We start from the raw sequence: 20,348 nt of genomic DNA on the forward strand, positions 1-20,348 counted from the left end.
TTTTTTTGGTTGTTGGTTTTGGTTTTGGTTTTTTTGAAAGCTTTCTGCAAGGAAAAGAGAAGTTTAAGGGTACTTTGAACATAATGAAGAATGCTTTAAAATCTGCTAAATGAACTAATTTTTCAAATATGCAAAGTCGGCTAAATTCTGCAGCTGATAATTTTAATATGTGCAGATGCAAATCATGGGGAAGTGGATGCACATGTGTGAAACTGGGTGGTTTAGGATCAAGCCTAGTCACCAGCAGTATACAAATAAAACTGTATTGGAAAGCCTGAAACTCGCATCTTCATATATGTGCCAGCACACAAAGTACTTCTGTAAAAGATTATCACAATTTTAAAATATATAATCAATTATTTTAAGCCCAGAAAGCAATCTTAATATCTACACAAATTCTCTGCCAAAGCAGGTCTTTAGTGGTTTTCTCCTTGTTTTCTTTCCTTTGTTTTTCTTTAATTATTTCATCTCTCTCTCTGTATGTAATGTAGAATCTCATTGTCTTCATTAGAGAAATAAGTAATTTAAAATTCTGGGAAATCAGTTTACTGTGGCATGTAATTAACTTTGCTAATAGAGAGGGAAACACACATGGCATCAGTTTAACTTCAGAGGGAGGAATTGTATAGATATTTACCAAATCCAGTCAATATAATACGAAAACGATTTCACATAGTTTTGTATTTGACTCTACCATAGCAAATGATTTAAATGATTTTCACATGTCAGATAATGACAATTTGTACAGAACTAGGTGTTTCAAAGAATTTGGAAAATGGTTTTGACTCTAAATTTGCAATAGTGATATATATGGTCCTTAGTCCTTTAGAGGTACTGAACACTCATAGTACTTGAAACATTATTGAGGAATATAAGAGTACTGAAGGTAAATTACAATCCTGTTCTTACTTTGTGAAGCTGCACTTCAAAGAAAAGTGAGAGTTCAAGAGTATCATCATGGAAACAAGCTAAATGACTCTAAGGAGCAGCAGAGGTTGTCAAGCACTGGGAGCAAGGTTCTTCACTACCCTCCTTCCTACCTCCCTCTTCTGTCCATTGTTCCTCTCTCCCAGTCATCCCACTACAATCCCTGCCTGCCTTGTGCTTGCCATTTCTCGCTGCACACCTCTGTCTTTGGTGCTCCTGATGCCACTGATTCCAGTCATGCACTGGACTTGGCAGACATCCTCTGGTTTAATGCTATTAACTGGGCACCTGGAGGTTCTGAACTTGTGGAGAAGCTTTAAGGACTTCCCAGGGCCAAGAGCAGATCTTTATTCAGTAAACATCCACCCTGATCACCATGTTTCAGCAGGAACTGATCAATTATAAACCATGTCACTCATGGTAAAACCATCTACAGAACACATATTAGGAGTTACCTGACTTCTTGTTAGCCAGTAAGTGTTTGTTAAGGTACTAAGTTGTATGATCTGTTGTAATAGCCATTCCTATTTGCTTGCTTGTTTATAGTTAAATTCTACCATGGAAGAAAGATTGGTAGGCCAGGTGCTTCTAGTTGCTACTCATATTTGAACTTTTTCTTGTTTTTCTAGGACTGTCTACCATTACATTTTGTCTTAGAATTTGAACAAAAGGGAAAAGAGATGAAGCGGTGAATCAAATGTCTGAAACTCTGAAACTCAGAAGCAAAAGTCTTAGAAGAAAGCAAAGATATATTCAAACATACCGCTGAAGCATGGTCACCTTTTACATTTACAAGAGGAATTTCAATACAAAAGTTACTTGCATAAACTGACTTTGAAAATCATTGCTAGATTTATTTTTCTTCATCTGTATTACTATCATATATACATGTTTGCAATTCACGAACAAAAAACCAAACTATTTTAAATTATTTCTTATTTTAGTAAAACACGAGACTTCTTTTCCAGGACAACATAGCCTAATAATGGGGAGACAGTTAACAAAGGAGAAATAATTTTAAAAAGATGTGGTCTAGAATGCCAGAAACAAATGCAGACCTCAGTCTAGCAAAGCACTTAAACTTAGAAGAACTTCACGGAATCAGGGATTTAGGATGATAATGTAAATTATTGCAATTAAGAGTAATGTCATTCAGAACTAGTCAGTACCTACTTACAAAGGCAGTGATAAAATTAAGAACATTCAGTGGTAATTTCTATTAATAATTTCTTCGTTTTCTCATTATAATGCAAAGCAAATTTCAACTTAGGTCAATTCTTTAAGGATAACATGCTGCATGCTGAAAGGGACTGAAATCTGACAAAGAGGCAGGAGGTCAAATTATAATCTCAGTACAGATAATGACAAGCTCTATAGCCTTGGGTACATGAATTAATTTTTGTGATGCTCATTACTTATCTGTCCCATGGCTTTATATCACATAGGGAGAGTTTAAAAATATAAACATAAACATATATATGCTCCTGTTGGGGGTTAGGTTTGTTCCTTCTTTCTCTAAAGAATTTTTTCCCCACAAGTTACCAAGGAGACCAAGTGTTGGATACTTGAGAGTACTTAACCGAAACTAAGAGGTGGACAAAGGTGGAAGGGGGAGATAACGCAGGTAAAAGACAAAGCTTGAGGCAGCTGCATGCTTTTCTTTTTCCGGTGTTCGGGGAGACGTGTGTCTGCTGCTCCTCGAGAATCTCAGCCGCCGCAAAGCACGCCGAGCGGAGAACGGCTGTTGCTGGCTGGAGGAGTTTCACTGTGGCCAAAGGGATCCAGTCCTGGGAAATCTACTATCACCGGTTCGGCCTGAATCCGGAGTTTTCCTGGCCACCCGCGGGGAGCTGGTCCAAGCCCTGCCTCTCCTTCGGTTTTCTTCGGCGCTGCTCGTCTTGCTACAGCGTGACCCTGCACCCCCCCCACCCCCGTGCTGCCGGGACATCCTGCCCCTGCCTGCCGGGACACCCTGCCATCCCAGCTACCAGCCCGGGACTTTTCCACTGTTTCAGCTTGGTGCTCCGAGGATCCTGCAGGGACACCGAAACCAAACTGCCCTGGGTTTTGTGAAACAAAGCCCTCAAGGTTCTTGGTACTGTTGTCGTTTGTCATTAATGCTGTAGTTGTTTGGTGGGGGGGGGAGGTTTTTTTTGTGTTTGTTTGCTTTGTATTACATACTAGTAAAGAACTGCTATTCCTATTTCCCAAATCTTTGCCAAAGAGCCTCTGATTGTAATTTTACCTAGCAGATACCTGTCTTCCCAAACCAAGACAGATTTTGGCGCCCAAGTGTGGGCCTTGAGGGCACTGAGAAAAGAAAAGGGAAGAGAAATAGCAGTTCTTAACTAACCTAGTACTTTCTTTTGTGTGCGTTGGATATAAAAACCTCATTAGGCTGCATCATGTGGTCTAACTTAGCCTGGTTTGGGTGGCATGTGGTTGTGGCTGTATTCCTTCCATTTGCAGGCCCTTATCTAAACATGGGCCCTATAACTAAGGCTACCGTGACTGTCATCCAGTTTATTTTATGGCTTAATAAGGTGAAGAACTCATGGATTTTTAATTTCCTCTGGAAAGCAGGCACATGGATTCAGGGCTATCATACACTAACTGTGTGTTTTTGGAGTTACTTTAACAATGGTACCTACTGTGAGGAAATGACACCGGGGGAGGTTTTTTCCCAACCCTTTACCCATCTCTTTGGGTCTGCCCCACCAGTTTTTTGAAGGGTTTAAATCCTCTCTGAATGCTAATGATATCATACAATGGCTGGTGCTGCTAATATGCGTATTCTATTTAGCATTCAGAGATAAGGGAAGATTGACCTGGATAACCACCCTGATACCTACCCCACAGAATAGGGATGATACCCCAGAGCCTGACTCTGCCCCACAGCCTGCCTCAGAAAGGACCCACCCGGATTGGGTTGAGGTTCTGGTAAAAGAGATGCATGAGATGGGCCAGATGCTGAGGGAGTACATTTCCCCAGCTCATGAAAAACTCTCCCCCTGCCCCGAGAAGGCAGAGACTGATGGTGCAGCAGTGGAACCCACAAATGTTACAACTGTCCAGGTTCCAGCTGAACCACAAGGGCAACCACAGCCAGCAGCAGTCGCCCCTGTGGAAACAAGGAAGTGTAAAGTGAAATCGTCAGATCCTGGTATTAAGGATAAAAAAGGAGGGTCCTCACAGTCCACAGAAGAGCCACAGGTTGAGATCATCACTGAGTCCCTGACGTATGAAAGTCTACGTAATCTGCAAAAAGATATTGCACGACGAGGACGTGAGGCTTATACAGCCTGGCTACTTCGAGTCTGGGACCTTATGGGTACAGGTGTGCAACTGGATAGTGCCGAAGCAAGGAATTTGGGACCCTTGACCCAGGACTCAGGTATAAATCAGGTATTTGTAAGAGAGCAAAGGCCCCTTCCCCTTTGAGAACGACTTCTAATGAGTGTGAGAGAGAGATTTGTCCACAGAGACAGAATGCAAGAGCACAACAATAGAATGCGATGGAAAACCCTTGAGGAAGGAATCCAACAGTTGAGAGAAGTGGCAGTATTGGAAGTACTTTTTGGGAGGACCAGACAGCATGATAATGACCCCGACAAGGTTAAATGCACAGGGCACATGTTGTGGAATCTGGCAACTCATGGACCATCTCAATACGCCACATTCATCGCAACAATTAATGCCGAGGATAACCGAGAGACAGTGGGTTCTGTTGCCAACAAGCTCAGAAATTATGAAAGTATGATCAGTGGCCCAATGCAGGCTCATATCTCTGCGGTGGTGAAGGAACTCAAAGAGCAGATGAAGGAAATGAGAGAAGAGATGAGAAGGAGCAGTTCCCATGTAGCACCGGTGCGAGTCACAGGCCCCAGAATCAGAGCCCAACATCCCCCAGCGAGAGAGAGAGGGTACACCCCTCGAGCTGACCTGTGGTTTTATCTGCGGGACCATGGGGAGGACATGGGAGCGTGGCATGGGAAACCTACTTCTGTCCTGGCAGCACGGGTACGTGAGCTCAAGGAGAGAAACACTAACAGAGGGAGTTCCACTAGAATGAAGGTAGCCTCAGCCTCCCATGAGCAAGCTGCCAGGTATTACGGAGGTGGGAATGCTGTGTCAGATTCCCTCGAAGGAACCTCTACCATGTATGTCCAAGAAGGGAATAATAACCAGTGCTAGAGGGGCCCTGCCTCTAGCCAGGAAGAGGCATGGGAAAATCGGGTTTTTTGGACTGTGTGGATTCGATGGCCTGGCACATCAGAGCCACAAAAATATGAAGCTTTGGTAGATACTGGGTCGCAGTGTACTCTAATGCCATCGGGACATGTGGGGGCAGAACCGATTTCCATTGCCGGGGTGACAGGGGGATCACAGGAATTGACTCTGGTTGAAGCCGAGGTGAGCCTGACTGGGAAGGAGTGGCAGAAACTTCCAATTGTGACCGGCCCAGAGGCTCCACGTATTCTGGGCATAGACTTCCTCAGGAATGGATATTATAAAGACCCTAAAGGACTCAGATGGGCTTTTGGAATAGCTGCTGTGGAGACAGAGAACATTAAGCAGTTGAACACCTTGCCGGGACTATCAGAGAACCCATCTGCAGTGGGACTCCTGAGGGTAGAAGAACAACAAGTACCTGTTGCCACCTCGACAGTGCACCGTCGGCAGTATCGGACAAATCGGGACGCCGTGATCCCCATCCACAAGATGATCCGTGAGCTGGAGAGCCAAGGGGTGGTCAGCAAAACCCACTCACCCTTCAACAGCCCCATCCGGCCTGTGCGCAAGTCTGATGGAGAATGGAGACTGACTGTGGACTATCGTGCATTGAATGAAGTGACTCCACCGCTGAGCGCTGCTGTGCCGGACATGCTGGAACTTCAGTACGAGCTAAAGTCCAAGGCAGGAGTTTCACTGTGGCCAAAGGGATCCAGTCCTGGGAAATCTACTATCACCGGTTTGGCCTGAATCCGGAGTTTTCCCAGTCACCCGCGGGGAGCTGGTCCAAGCCCTGCCTCTCCTTCGGTTTTCTTCGGCGCTGCTCGTCTTGCTACAGCGTGACCCTGCACCCCCCCCCCCCCGCGCTGCCGGGACATCCTGCCCCTGCCTGCCGGGACACCCTGCCATCCCAGCTACCAGCCCGGGACTTTTCCACTGTTTCAGCTTGGTGCTCCGAGGATCCTGCAGGGACACCGAAACCAAACTGCCCTGGGTTTTGTGAAACAAAGCCCTCAAGGTTCTTGGTACTGTTGTCGTTTGTCATTAATGCTGTAGTTGTTTGGTGGGGGGGGGAGGTTTTTTTTGTGTTTGTTTGCTTTGTATTACATACTAGTAAAGAACTGCTATTCCTATTTCCCAAATCTTTGCCAAAGAGCCTCTGATTGTAATTTTACCTGGCAGATACCTGTCTTCCCAAACCAAGACAGCTCCCTAATTAATCCTTAATTATAATTAATGATTATAGACTATAGATTACAACTAGATTATAAACTACTCTGAAAACATAAGGAGTGTAAGTAAGATATGACAAAGAAGATATAATCTACCAATTCACTGGAATGCTAAAGAGAAAGGTCCTTTTTTCCCCTTTTCTCTTCCTCTCCCACTTAATCCCCAGAGGTCTAGCTCAGAACAGAGCCATTGACAGTAACAGGTACCAGAATTTAAGAAACAGTTTCTTGATGTTGATTATTTAAAATAAAAATCCAACAATCCTTCCCTATTCATTTCACATATATCTGCAGAATTGATTCCTTCAGAGAAAGCATTATTTTGATGGATGTGAACTGCAGCCTTCCTTCATGCCCTTTAGAAATCTAATAGCCTGCAGCTTACACCCTTCTGGTGAACTGCTCCAAGAAGCTTGCAATGTTCAGATCTATATGGAGAGCAGACTTCCCTAAAGTCCTCAGTAGGCCACAGAGAAAAAAAATTTAGTGGGATGGGAAGGAAGTGGAAGTGGAAAAGGTAAAAGTCCAGTAACATGAAAGTAGCTAGCAGCCAGGATTTTATCCTTAACATTCACACTGTGCCAGCAGAAGACTATCCATTTCATTTATCAGAAAGAGTAATAGCTTCATAAAACAGCCACAACAGCAATGCTAGGATTAAATCTGTTATGTTTCCAGTATCAAAGCGATTAGAAATGAAATATCATCTATTCTTGCCCAAACCTAGCAGCCTCTCTCTGATCAAGCAGCATCCTGGGTTACGATATGGGTGTAACCAAGGCATGTATCCTACCACCATCTCCATTACCTTCTGTTGAACTGTTAAGGTGGGTGGAGCACTGTTTCTCCATCTTTGCCATGACTCAACCATGGTAACTCCTTCTGGGGAAGCAGCAGCCACCCTGAGGGGTCACCTCTGCTAATGGGCTGCCAAGAACTCCCCAGAATGGCTCTCAGAATCACATCAGCCCATTGTGAAATGCCCTACCCTAGATGAGGTACCAAACATTCCTGCCTCTGTATAATCTGGGGTTTGGGACATGATGACGCCTACCACTGGATTCCCAGAGGACAAGAGCTCTCCACCCCCATCACCGGATCTCCACAGAAGGACCAGAACTTCCACAGGCTCACCACTTCGATAAGACCACATCCATCACTCCAATGGGACTGCCACCACCACCCTGACCAACGGGGTATCGGGTCATGTTCTGACTTTATCAGTTTAAAGCAGTGTTTCTGTACTGTTGCCTTTATTGTAATTTTTCTATTAAATTGTAGCTCCCACTTGAAATCTTTCACAAGGTATTTTGTGTGGCATTCATTCCTCCCACTGGTTTACCTTCCACTCAGCACAAGCAGATACTTAAAAAACTTTCCAGACTATACCAAATGGCTTCTACTCTGCTTAGTGTGTCTTCAGACATGAAACACACGCAAACAGGCACACTGGACCTACCCTCCCCCCCATCTCACATGATTTAGGAGGATAGCATAAGGTTGCTGCATCCTCCGCTTCATAAACCAAATTTTCTTGGTCAGGAAAAAGATTGATGAATAAACCTGCAAAAAGATTTCTAGTAACATATAAAGGATATATCAATATTAGCAAAGCAGGCATTCAAATCTCATACAGAATTGCACATGGTCAAGAAATGTTTCAATTATTTACATATAAATATATAATACATAGTTCTCAGTTTGTGGAGCTTTGGAGTCCACAATTCATCAACATTCTCCACCAAAAGTTCTCAGAGTGTTTTTAATTGTATTAGATCATAGTTTACCTAGAAGGCAAGTAACTATCCTTATTTTGCAATAAGAGCACTCAGAGGAGAACCCACACTACCTAACTTGGGATCTCCATCTCAGCTGGTGGCTCTAGTGTTCATTCATAATCAAGAACTATGTCTATTCAGTGTAAATCAAGGCATAATCCATGTGGTCAAATGTAGACAGTCTTCAGAAGATAATTCTCCAAGGATTCTCCGAGGAAGTGGAGACTATGGTGAAGAAAGCCATATCCAGTCAGATGAGCCCATGTCTACTCCCATTCACACTAGGCATATTTCCTCCCTTAGTACAGGTCTTTACACATGTGCCTTAGCTACTACACTGTCATAGTTCACTGAAGTAGGATTGGGAGAAAGTGGATGTCATTGCATGCATGTCAGTGACTTGCTGGACAGCCTTTCCAGGTTCACTTGTTCATGTTTCCGTTTTCTGTTTCATCTTCTGTAAGCTTTTCTCAAGTGGGTAGTACCAGGCAGGGGTTCCCTTGCCAAGCATTAGTATACACCCTAGCATAACTCAGATCCTTTTTTGGGATCACTGTGTATTAGCATAATGAAAACAACAACCAGATAATAGTGCTGAACAATCCTACTGCTTCAGCCAAAGAAAACAAACTTTCACAGCAAGGCAAGATTAGAATTTTTGATCTTTACCTCTGCTCAAGCTCTCCATTATACTAATTTTGAAGAAAGATGTGCCATTTTTGTTAATGCTAGATGGCGTTAGAAGTGAAATGTCTAAATCTATAATCTACCAAATTTTTGTCTCTAAATCTGTTTCCCTAGTTTTGGTCTTACAAAGATGAGAAATAAATGTCCCTGATAAAACCTGGAATAGACCCATGCATTAACAAAAAAACACCAAAAAAACCCAAAAAAACCCCCCAAAAAAACCCCCCCAAAAAAAAAAAAAAAAGGAGGCAGCACAGAAATCACACTGTGTCTTTTAAATGGCCTGCATTACACATTTACAGCACTATATATACAACAGAGACAGTAGAGAGAGTTAAACACTTCCAGAAGACAATCTGGAACTCATGTTGACATGAATGACTTTATAAGTAATGCTAGATCTAGTCACTTTGAAGATGAGTACTTAATCTTCACCCTCTTTATGCTGGGAATATGTTAACAGTCTTCAGTCAGGTGACCTGCATCTCTCTCCTCTTCCTTTAACTGGGTTTAACTTCTCCCTGTGTTAACAGGGACTTCAAGGACCTTCCGCAATGTCTTTATGTTTTGTCCTCCCCTCCTTTATTTTAAATTTTATTATTTCTTAAAATGTGCCAGCTAGAACAGACTATTCATTTGGATTGTTTAAGCAACAGACGTTTCTTTTTCTTAAATCTTCAGACCTAAGGAACATTACATTGCTCAAGCTTATCGTAAACACAGAGATTTGCTTTAAATATTAACAATACTTGACTTCGTCATGGAGGAGTGCTAATTAAAGGAAAAACAACAAGCATTGGTAAAATATTATATCGTTCAGTTAGAAAGATGAAAGACATGTTACAGAATGTCTGGAATAGGGCAACAGGTTTTATTCATCAGCAGTAACCTAAGAATTTTGCTTTTTTGTGAGCACAAAAATATAGATATAAGTATAGTATATTTCTGAAAATGCATTATGGTATTAAGTCTGTCTTGGTGTTTTGAGCTCTTTTCAGAACAAACTTATTCCTTAGAACTGCAATAATAAAGGCAGCTATCATATTCCTACTTTATTCCAATGCTATATTAACCCTAATACTTTAGCTAATTATAGTGAAATAAAACTTACCTTAAAAATCAAATCCTTTTTCCCATAACGAAGCTCTTTCAGCTGGGCTTGGATCTTTTTTGACTGAAAGCAAGAATAATCAAATCAGGTTTGGTTTTTTATTTTAAATATTAAAGAAACTTAGTGAATTCTGAGAACAGCAAAATCTTGATGTGATTTAAAATGTAGAATACCCCCTCCAAATAATTGTAAATTGCTTTTCCAGGTTCACAATTAAACCAACCAAAGCACTGAGGAAAATGTTAAATGGCACACTCACCTAAAGCACATGCCTAAGTTAGTACTACAAAGAATAGCTTGTTGGGCTTACAGGTTTTAGACATGAGCTGTTATTAATACTTTCCATAAAGCATAACTGAAGGCATCACCTTCAAAGTAAACAATCTTATTCTTAGAAGTAAAAAGGCTCCATAGAGTTACACAGGTCTTTGTAAAGATCAGGGTGTTCTAGGTGGTATCCAAAGGAACTAGGTTCTCAGTTTGTAACCATGCCTTTAAAAACAGGCCTGGTTCTGCTTATTTATATCAGTTTAAGATGATGTTTATTTTATATATTGTTAAATATAGCCTTAAAATAATTCAAAGTAATAGTCTATATACTATTTAATTTAAACAAAAGATAATAGAAATAGATTTTTTGTACTAAACCCAACTATCCAAGGAACATTATTTCACCATTTATCTAAGAATCCTCTCAAAAATATGATTTGTTTTTAATTAAATCCACAGTCCTGACTGATACTCAGTAAATTTTCTTGTATTAATTAATGCCAAGTGTTTTGAAGTCCTTGGAATGGATTAGAAGTCAGTTTCACATTTACTAAAAGAGCATTCCATAAACATAACACATTACAAAAGTAGCATATCTTCCATAAGCTGGAATTTTAGGAAAGATTTTATCTCTTTCTAATTTATGCAGTCAAATTCACTGACAGACTTTTGGGAAGGCTGAATAGATCTAAAAACAAAATTTTAGAATCTTCTTTAACTGTTTTAATAGTAAGGCCAAAATGGTTATAGTATTCTGTAAAATCTGAAACAAATAGCCAAGATGCAGCAGAATTTTTTGTTCTGTGATTTTATCTGCTGTTACTTGTAATAGCACTGTCGCCTGACCTGGACAATGCAATTACTTGAGCTATGGAATATATTCCACATCACCTAAAGACCAATGAGAAAATGTTCTCAAATTTTATTTGTTCTGAGGGCTGTGTTTAATAAAAGATAGAGTTTCTGTCATATACATGGTATCCAAATAGGCTGCAGAGGAATCTAAGAGTTAACAATTAAGGTATAACTCATTTGCTAAATATGAAATTAAGTCATAAAGCTAAATACATTCAGTGCAGGTCAAAAGCACGGGTGTGGCCTGTAACTCTTTGTGATAAAATTTGGTTGTTCTGTGGATTTTCTGTGCTTCAAAGAAGAGGACCTCTTAGTAGAGTCAGACAGATAAAATTACCATTAAACACAGGCCTCTAAAATACAGTCTGGTGGTACTGCCCTGGCATGTGTCCCTTTCTGCATCCTGGAAACCCCAATGTTTGCACCACTCTGCCTTCACATCTCCAAGGCCCTGACTTCTTGGAGAAGAAAATCCAGCCATGCAAAAACTTCAGGATCACAGGCATGCTCCCACTGATGCACCTGGGCAACAAAAAATCACCTCCCTTCTCTGTGTCTGTCTGCATACAGCCTAGGGGAGCAAAATGAAGCAGAAGCTCCCTGGTAGGCAACTGTACCCACAAAAGGTATTGGACATAATAACTGAAAGGATACAGAGTTCACACAGTTGCTGTGCTTGGTGAGCATAGTGCTTCATTAAAAACTGAAAACACGCTGTGTTTCTCTGGCTGGCACAACCTAACTGGCAAAATGACCACAAAAAAAGGATGCTACTGTAGCATTTCTGTTTGTTCCAGTGGTAACATGCTTAATAGCTGCAAATTTGCCAGGATGATCCATAGAGATTCTCACACTCTGAAATACATTCACAATCAGCTGTCTTGACCATTACTTAATTTATGTTTAATTTTTTGAAGATCTCTGACTGCCAGGGTTTGTCACACTGCAATAAAATTAAATTATCCTAAGACTCCATCCTTAGATGCAAATATTAAAAGAGACATGATCAGAGAAAAGATCTTCAAGTTAATTACCAAAGATTCAAATATTATGCAGCTAGGTATGATGGTTTGACCCTGTTTGGATGCCAAGTGCCCACCAAAGTCACTCTGTCACTTCCTTCCCCAACTGGCCAGGGAACAGAAAATATAGCAAAAGGTTCATGAGTTAAGGATAAAGAGAGGTTGCTCACCAATTACCATCATGGGCAAAACAGACCTGACTTAGGGAAATAAACTGAATTTATCACCAATCAAAAACAGAGCAGGATAATAAGATGCAAAACAAACCTTAAAAACAGCTTCCCCTCCTCTGCTTCCCAGCTTCCACCTCCTCCTCCTTCAGGAGCACAGGGAGACAGGGAATGAGGACTATGCCCCAGTTAATCACATTTCTGTTGCTGCTTACTCCTCAGGGAGAAGATTTCCCCTGCTCCCTCATGGGGACATGTATTTCCACAGGAAACAGTCCTCTACAGACTTGTCCAGTGTGAGTCCTTCCCATGGGCCATGTTTCTTTACAAACTGCTCTGGCATGATCCCTTTCTATGGGGTGCAGTCCTTCAGGAACAGGTTGCTCCAGCATGGGTCCTTCATGGGGTCTCAAGCCCTAGCAGCAAACTGCTCCAGCCTGGGCTCTTTTCTCCATGGATCCACAGGTCCCTGCTCCAGCACTGGTTTCCCACAACGTCACAACCTTCTTTTGGGGCATCCACCTGCTCTGACATGGGGCTCCTCCCCAGGCTGTAGGGGGATCTCTGCACTCCTGTTAGTCTTTCTGTAGGCTGCAGGGGCACAGCTGCTTCACCATGGCCTTCTTCCCCACAGACTGGAGGGGAATCTCAGCTCCAGTGCCTGCAGCAGCTTCTCTCCCTCCTTCTGCACTGACCTTGGTATCTGCAGAGACGATTCTTTCACGTGTTCTCACTCCTCTCTTCTCTGTCAACAAATATTACTGTGCAGTAGAGTTTTTCTTTCTTAAATACATTATCACAGAGGGGTTACACCCATCTCTGATTGTGTCAGCCTGGGCCAGTGGTAGGTTCACAGTGGAGCCACCTGACACTGGCAGTGGTGGACACAGGGGAAGCTTCTGGAAGCTTCCCAGAATAAGCCACCCCAATAGCTCTCCCCAGTAACAAAACTTTGCCTTGTAAACCCAATACACTAAGAAAAACAAACTTGAAAAAGAGGGTAAAACAGAAAACTATTTGTACACACTGCTGTTTTTTTAAGCAGTAAAGAAGGGGACAAAATAGATCTGTATTCTTATCCTTCTCTCTATTTGAAAGCAACAGTAGGGATAAAGGAAGATAACAGATTTTGAAAAACTTAAAAAAATACTCCTAACCCTATTATTTCCTACCTTTGAGAATTTATCAGAAACTTGAACTCCTAAGTACTGATCTCTAAGTTAAAAAGTAGACTCTAATGAAGAAAATGCATTCAACCATAATTAGGAAAATTTTAGTACAGAAGAATTTTTTTATGCTTTGGTTACATTCTAGCAAGGTGCAATGATGTTGTCTTGGTTTGGGACCCCCAACAGACGTTAACAGAAATTATATATGCAAAAAAAAGCAGACTAAAGTAATGTGAGTAAATCAGATTCACATGTAATAGCTTTTTTAAAAGAAAAATTAAATAAAGGGAGCGCTCCCACAAGTGCAGGCACTTCTACATTGAGGAATTTGCCAAAAATAGGGCTTCTGTATCATTGACAATCTCACTCTTCAGTAGAGAGGAGATTTCTTTCCCTCAGTTTCATAAAATGACCCTTTTCCCCTTGAAATAATGAAACATTCTGGGAATCAATAATACTAGATCTTTCCTGTCTCCATTATAATTTCAAAACAGGCCTTTTACAATTCCTGTCTTAGTGTAGACACAGAGATCATGGAAATGAAATCAGTTTTATATATGTTAGAAATGTATGTATCTATAGAGCTATATCATAGGCATGCCCAGATGATTTGTAACTGTCTAAAACTTGACTTTGCAACTTGCTTTCTAATACCTTTGAGCTGCCTCTTGTGAAGTCACAGAAATTACTTGGGATGAGAGCACTTTAGGAACACTCACCATATAAGCATAACATATATTCTGTATTCTGGTGTGTGTATATATATATATATATATATATATATATATATATATATATATATATATATATATATATATATATATATATATATATATATATGTATGTATTCTTGTTTATATGTATAATACACCAGAACCTCAGTACAAAAGACTTTGATGCAAACTTCTTTTGGGTACACTGGATTTAGAACAGAGAGGAATCTTCCTTACCTCTTCTGCGTGAATACCACAAAGCTTGTTTCCTGACAAGAGCTTGTTTTTGAGGCTTTTGTTCTGAGAGTAGGACAAAAAAAGCGCAACATAACGGTTTATTAGTAAGTATTACTAAGATATTAAGGAACCCTTTAACTATTTGATCATACTGGCTTTATTTTATCCATGGCTAACATCTTTAAGTCACCAGCAAAGATATAAATAAGACAAGAGATTAATCAAGGCACAGTATCCTCTTACAGAATTAAAATTTGCTTCAACAGGAACAGGACTGTCCATAGAAACCTTTCCAGAACACTGGCAACTGAAAGCAATTTAGATTTAATATGCTGACGTACAAAAGCGCAGAACAAACCCTCCATTCGTTGCTTGGTGTCAACCTCATAGCTCAATATAATTTTCTGTAAATCATTTTAACAACTCAGTAATAGGGCCAAGGTCTCATCACTTGACCTTGATCAAAATCAAGGGGTGTTTTTGCTAAATTTCGTAATCAAAACCAGTAGAAAGTTTGTTACCTGATACAGCATTTTGCCAACTCAATATGGTTTTTCATGTAGGAGTTTTAAATGTATTTCTTCTCATTTTCAGGGAAAATAACAAACCTTGACAAAATTATTTCTTCATAGTAATTATTTTCCACTCCTCACTCATATTATCCCATAACTGACAGTCAAAGATAAAGATTTCTCTGCAGTGTAAACATCTTTTACAACTGGTCAAAACCATAAGTATTCAATAAGCAGATCTACAAGTGCTGAACATAACATGCCTAACACCAAGAAAAAATTGAAAGAATACAAAAAACAACTAGTCCTGTATTAATGAACTGTAAATATACAAACAGAAACAGCACCCACCACATTTCAGGAATGTATGTTTATTACTGAATAGCAATAGCTTTCCTGTACATTGCACACAAGAAAAAGCTGTCATTAGAGCAAAAATCATAATTCCATCCAGTTCAAATTAAACCCACATCCCACTGAAACACTGGAAGCTTCAATACCAGAATTAGAAGCTTTGAGTTTCTCTTGAAAAAAACCTTTTTATTAAAGCAAATGCAAAGAAACTAAAGGTTCATTTGAAACCTCATTTTCATGATTCCAAAATAAGGAGGAGATCTGACAAATTCACATTTCACTGTTGCTGGCTACCATGCAACAGTATACACTACTGCAGAAGCAGTAAATTTTCACCAGCTGTTTGAAACAGATGCCCAAAGTTCTCTGATATAAGTGAAAGGAACTAGGATGTTACTTTGAATGAGCCAATCCAACAGTCCAGATTCTATCTTTCAAAATGTGACCTGCAAAGAGCTGGGTGTTGCGCTTTTTAATCACAGTCAATTACTTCTTTTGATTCTTTGAAAATTTATGCTGTAACTCACCCAAGAGCAATATCCTATTGCACTAACAACTACAGAAATACAGAATAAGACAACTGGTTCTGAAAAAAAAAGGAACTGTACATCAGATACAAGATGAACAAAGGTAAACAAAAGCAAAATTAAAGACATGAAGCACACCTGACTCACCTGTTCCTCACCAGGGGTACACCTAAAGAACTGTGTTGTACTTGTGAACACAAAGTGAATGTGTTTTACACACCTCTCAGTGAATGAAGATCAGCATCACCTTTTGGGATGATGGTGAAACAGATGTGCCAAAGGCACTGTTTCATTAGGGACTTGCCCTTAAGTAACCCAGGATATCAAGTCATCCCTTTGGTTTGACTAACACATTATCCTCCAGTTCCTCTATGGAATGGTGATGGTTGGTTCAGTAGCACTCTGTCCATATTTCAGAACCAAAGTAAGAATGAATTGTACTCACTAAATTTTTATTCATTTATCTTCCTTTTGCCCAGTATAAACTGCTGTAAGAAATAACTTCTATTAATGCATTAGACTCTTTTGTAAGTAATTTCTACACAGGCTATTTTGAGAATACCATGTAGTAACCCAGAATGTGAAAAACTGCGTGGCAACAGGACACACAATGTACTAGAGCACATCACGATTTCCAGATTTTGTGCCAAATAAACCTGGCAAAAGCATATAGTTCTAGACATACAGAATTTGTCCAAAATCAAAACTTGATGGAAATATTTAAAGTTAGGAGATGGACTCCATTTTGGAGATTTAGCTATGTTTAACCTGATTTACCAATTCCGTCTCATTGTCCAGTCTATTCACAGCAAAAACACCCAGAAGGGTTATCAGAATCAAGCAAAATAGTCCCGATAGTCCTGAACCTAATAATGTTCTTAGAAACGAGAGCAAGCATCAAAAGTTAATGTTATTGGGAGTAAAACAAGTAGGAGAAGATGACAACTTCTTGACTACAATTTGGGTGATTTTATGTTACTTCACAAATCCCATATCACTGTTAAAAACAGCTTTGCATCCTGCTTAATAGTGCTAATTTTCATAGCAGAATATAAAGCACAGCAGTGAAAACATACTAAGTATAACAGAGCCTTTTTGGTTTGTTTTAATTCTGAAGTAAAATCTTCTGAAAGAAGTCTGATAAGACACATATGCTGGAAGAATATGTCCCTTTTGCTAGAAAGGGGCTATTCAAAGTCAGATTAATTAATCAATGAAATTTTAAATTTACAAAGGCCTATTGATTCAGTACAGAAGTTCTGACTTATAAGGATTAAAGATTATGCTAATTTTCCTATTAGGCATCCCTCAAAGAGCAACAACAAAAAGTTAATTAGACTTTTACACAGGTTTACACAATTTGTATTTCAAATACTTCACTTGTAATTAAGTATTTCAATGGAAAAGATCTTGGACATTTCAAACTTAAAAATAAGGAATTAAGTATCTTTAAATATATCTTTAGTAGTCAATTTAAAAATTACATAGAATAATTATTTAAATTAGGAAGGGCCTTCTAGACTTAAAATTAGAGTTAAAATATCATTATATTCAAAATAAATAGGTATTTTAATGTATTTGAACATCTTAGAAAACTTGTAGCAAAAGCTAAATGCTGGAGTATTTGCATGCAACTATATCATTAAGCCAATTTACTGTTGTACCTAATTCTTACTTTATGAAATCTTTTAGCTCATTTGCATCATTTGCACCACTATTTTCAGTGCATTCCTAAATTCAGGTGCAAAAAGTTGTCAGTGTTTGCCTCATGGGCAAGAATCCTGCTGTCTGTTCCCGTGCAGTTTGTTCTTACTGTCCTGGTACCTACACTCAGTAACACCACACGAATCCATTCCTTGTCCACTCTGAGAGACTGAAACGTTATGGTTCATGGCTTGGACATTGTTATGAAGGTATGTTATGAATGTACATTGTTATGTTATGTTATATTGCCCATTATGCCAAAACTGTATCAAGAAGCTGGTACCACCAAAGTTCACCCCTTCCTGAATATGCCTCCTGACTGGAACTTTGGACTGGGAGTTAAGCCACCTAAGGGAACATGAGTTAAGATGAAGGTGACACTGTTACCCAATTATCTCAGTTCTAGGTAGACGAAAACAAGGCTGAGGGAGAAGAACATACCCACAAGAAAGCTAGACCCAGCATCTGTCCTGAAAATCAGCTCTGGCTGGGTTCAGGGTGTGGGAGGTTCCAGCCCACACGCTTATCTGCTGAGGCCAGCTTTGCACACACTCCCCAGCCAACCAAAGGGAGAGGAAGACAGTTTTGGGTGTGTGGCATAACCTCTGGTCAAAGGCAGTGAACACCCACCCTCCCTTGCACAAACCAGCTCAGTTGTAAGCCGCTCTACATCCCAGGAAGGCGACATTCCAGTGGGACATTCACATGAGAGGCAGTTGAGGGGGTGTCACAAACCATCTAACACCCCCGAAGTGCCCCCCAGAGTCATTCCTGAGGATGACGGCACACGATGCAACAGGTCCAGAGCCCCTGTTGCATGAAGCACTGTCAAACTTGCCTTCCCGGGGCATTCCCACCTGGCCCAAACCATATATAAATCCACTGAACTCTGAGTTTGGTGGGACCCTCAACACCAAGAAGACCAGAAGAAGAGGATCAATGATCACCATTGGGATCTACAGTGGTGATATTTTCTACTTAATCTGTCTCTCTGTCACTCTCCTCCTCTTCTCTCCCTTTTTCTATTTCTTTCCATCTCTCTCTTTACCTCCTATGTACTGTTAAATAAAATCCATACTGTTGACTTGGGCATATAAGCCTCATTTGCACCTTCATTTGGGCAGAGGCATCTCTCTAACAATTTTAACAACTGGACTGTAACAGCCCACAAAAGTCAGAACTCTTCAGGACAACTTGCTAAATTTCTTACCATGTTCTTCATAGAGCTTCCATACTGAATATAAAAAGCTTTCTGCCTCAGTCCTTGGGCTAAAAATTGCCTTTCTGTACAACATCCTCTCCTCACACACTACATGACAGCTGCTGCATTCAGCTGGAAGGCTGTTGCCATCTATTTGTGTCTCCAAATGGCAAAGCTGAATGGCACTAGGGTACATGCTGAAAGAGTAGAACTAAAGAGGAAATTATTTTTACAGTCATGGAAGAGCCAAAGATTGCAAAATTCACAATCTGGAAATACAAAATGAGGGTGAATGCAGTATTTGAAAGAACAAGAGCAGGTATGAAGGAAGCATTTTCATCATCTGTCTCTATACATCTATATGCAGATTATTCTTTCAAAATCTACACATAAAATGCTATCAATTATTTAAATATATAGCACGTCGAAATTTATGAGATTTTTAAAAGCAATGTGTACTCAGTCTTTGGAAGCAGGACCTAAATAACATAATATTTCCTAACAATAATATAATTTAAATTCAGTCAAATTTAAAAAAAAAAAAATTATATAAGTGTTTACTTTTAGGGAAATAACAAACATGGTATAGAAGTTTAATAGAAAGCCACTAGGTAGGTACAGCTTTTGGTTCCTCTTCCACATAGTAGCTGATATTTGGTGCCAAAAGAAAGATTCCTTTCAAAGTAGATTTTCTAAAATGTGCTATAAATACAATAAATATCAGAGAAGTCTACTGACCTACCTAAGAAAATCATCAGGAGTCAGACAGTTTCAAATGTTCATTAATGAAGTATTTCTTTGTGTTCAGTAAAAGATTTTTTAATGGCTGATAAATAGGATGAGACTGATAGGATTTATTAGAGTTTACAGGCTCAATTGCAAAGCATCCCATGATAACAGGTGAGAAAAGAAAGCAAGGCATTTTTGACTGTAGATGAAGACAACTGAGAGCTTGGCCTAATTAACATGAGCAACTGAAAGAGACATTTCCTATTCTTGTGGTTTAGGAACAGTGCTCCCCAATCCAGTACTCCAGTGAGACTCCCCCAAACCAGTGCATTGCTCACCTCCTTCCCCTTCAGGAATGGAGCTGGGAATTGGAGGCACAAAGGTGAAAGTTATAGGCTGAGATAAGAACAATTTACTAGAAACAGCAATGACATAAGAATATGAACAGTAACAATATCAATAACAAAAGATATAAGAAAAACAACTTACACTGAAAACAAAACAGCACTAGACCACTTCAGTCATGATGCTTTTCTCCCAAACAGAACCAGACATGAGAGTCCCCTGTTCCTGCCCCTGGCAAGTGATGGTATCAAATAACATTATGGTCTGTCCATGCCCCCTTCCTGACTATGGCAAAAAATTAATCCTGTCCTGTCCTAAACTAGGACACATTTATAACTTAAAAAGTAATGAATACATTTTTTCACATTGACCATATATATACACTCTCACAGAGAAATCAGAAATCCCTGTTTAAATGACAGCTTTAAGGAGATCAAGTTTTCATATGCATAAACTCAGAATAGTTTAGAAAAGCAGAAGAACTGAGCAAAGCAGATAAAGACAAGAAGCTTGGCATGAGAACAAGACATCATATGAATAAAATATTTTCAAGTGCAAAGTTCTTTGCAAAA

General features: G+C 39.9%; 1 protein-coding gene across 1 annotated transcript in view; it reads right to left on the reverse strand.

The window, feature by feature from the left end:
- LUZP2 (leucine zipper protein 2) overlaps window positions 1–20,348 on the reverse strand; it is an 88,139-nt gene that overhangs the window by 22,720 nt on the left and 45,071 nt on the right. The window contains exons 6-7 of the mRNA XM_066187469.1: window positions 14,405–14,467; window positions 9,969–10,031 (exon numbers count right to left, since the gene is read on the reverse strand). Coding sequence (XP_066043566.1) covers window positions 9,969–10,031; window positions 14,405–14,467 — 126 coding nt within the window. The remainder of the gene's footprint in view (window positions 1–9,968; window positions 10,032–14,404; window positions 14,468–20,348) is intronic.

The sequence above is a fragment of the Chamaea fasciata genome, unplaced genomic scaffold, assembly GCF_029207755.1.
Source record: "Chamaea fasciata isolate MVZ Bird 193981 ecotype frontalis unplaced genomic scaffold, bChaFas1.0.hap1 SCAF_7, whole genome shotgun sequence".
NCBI lineage: Eukaryota > Metazoa > Chordata > Aves > Passeriformes > Sylviidae > Chamaea > Chamaea fasciata.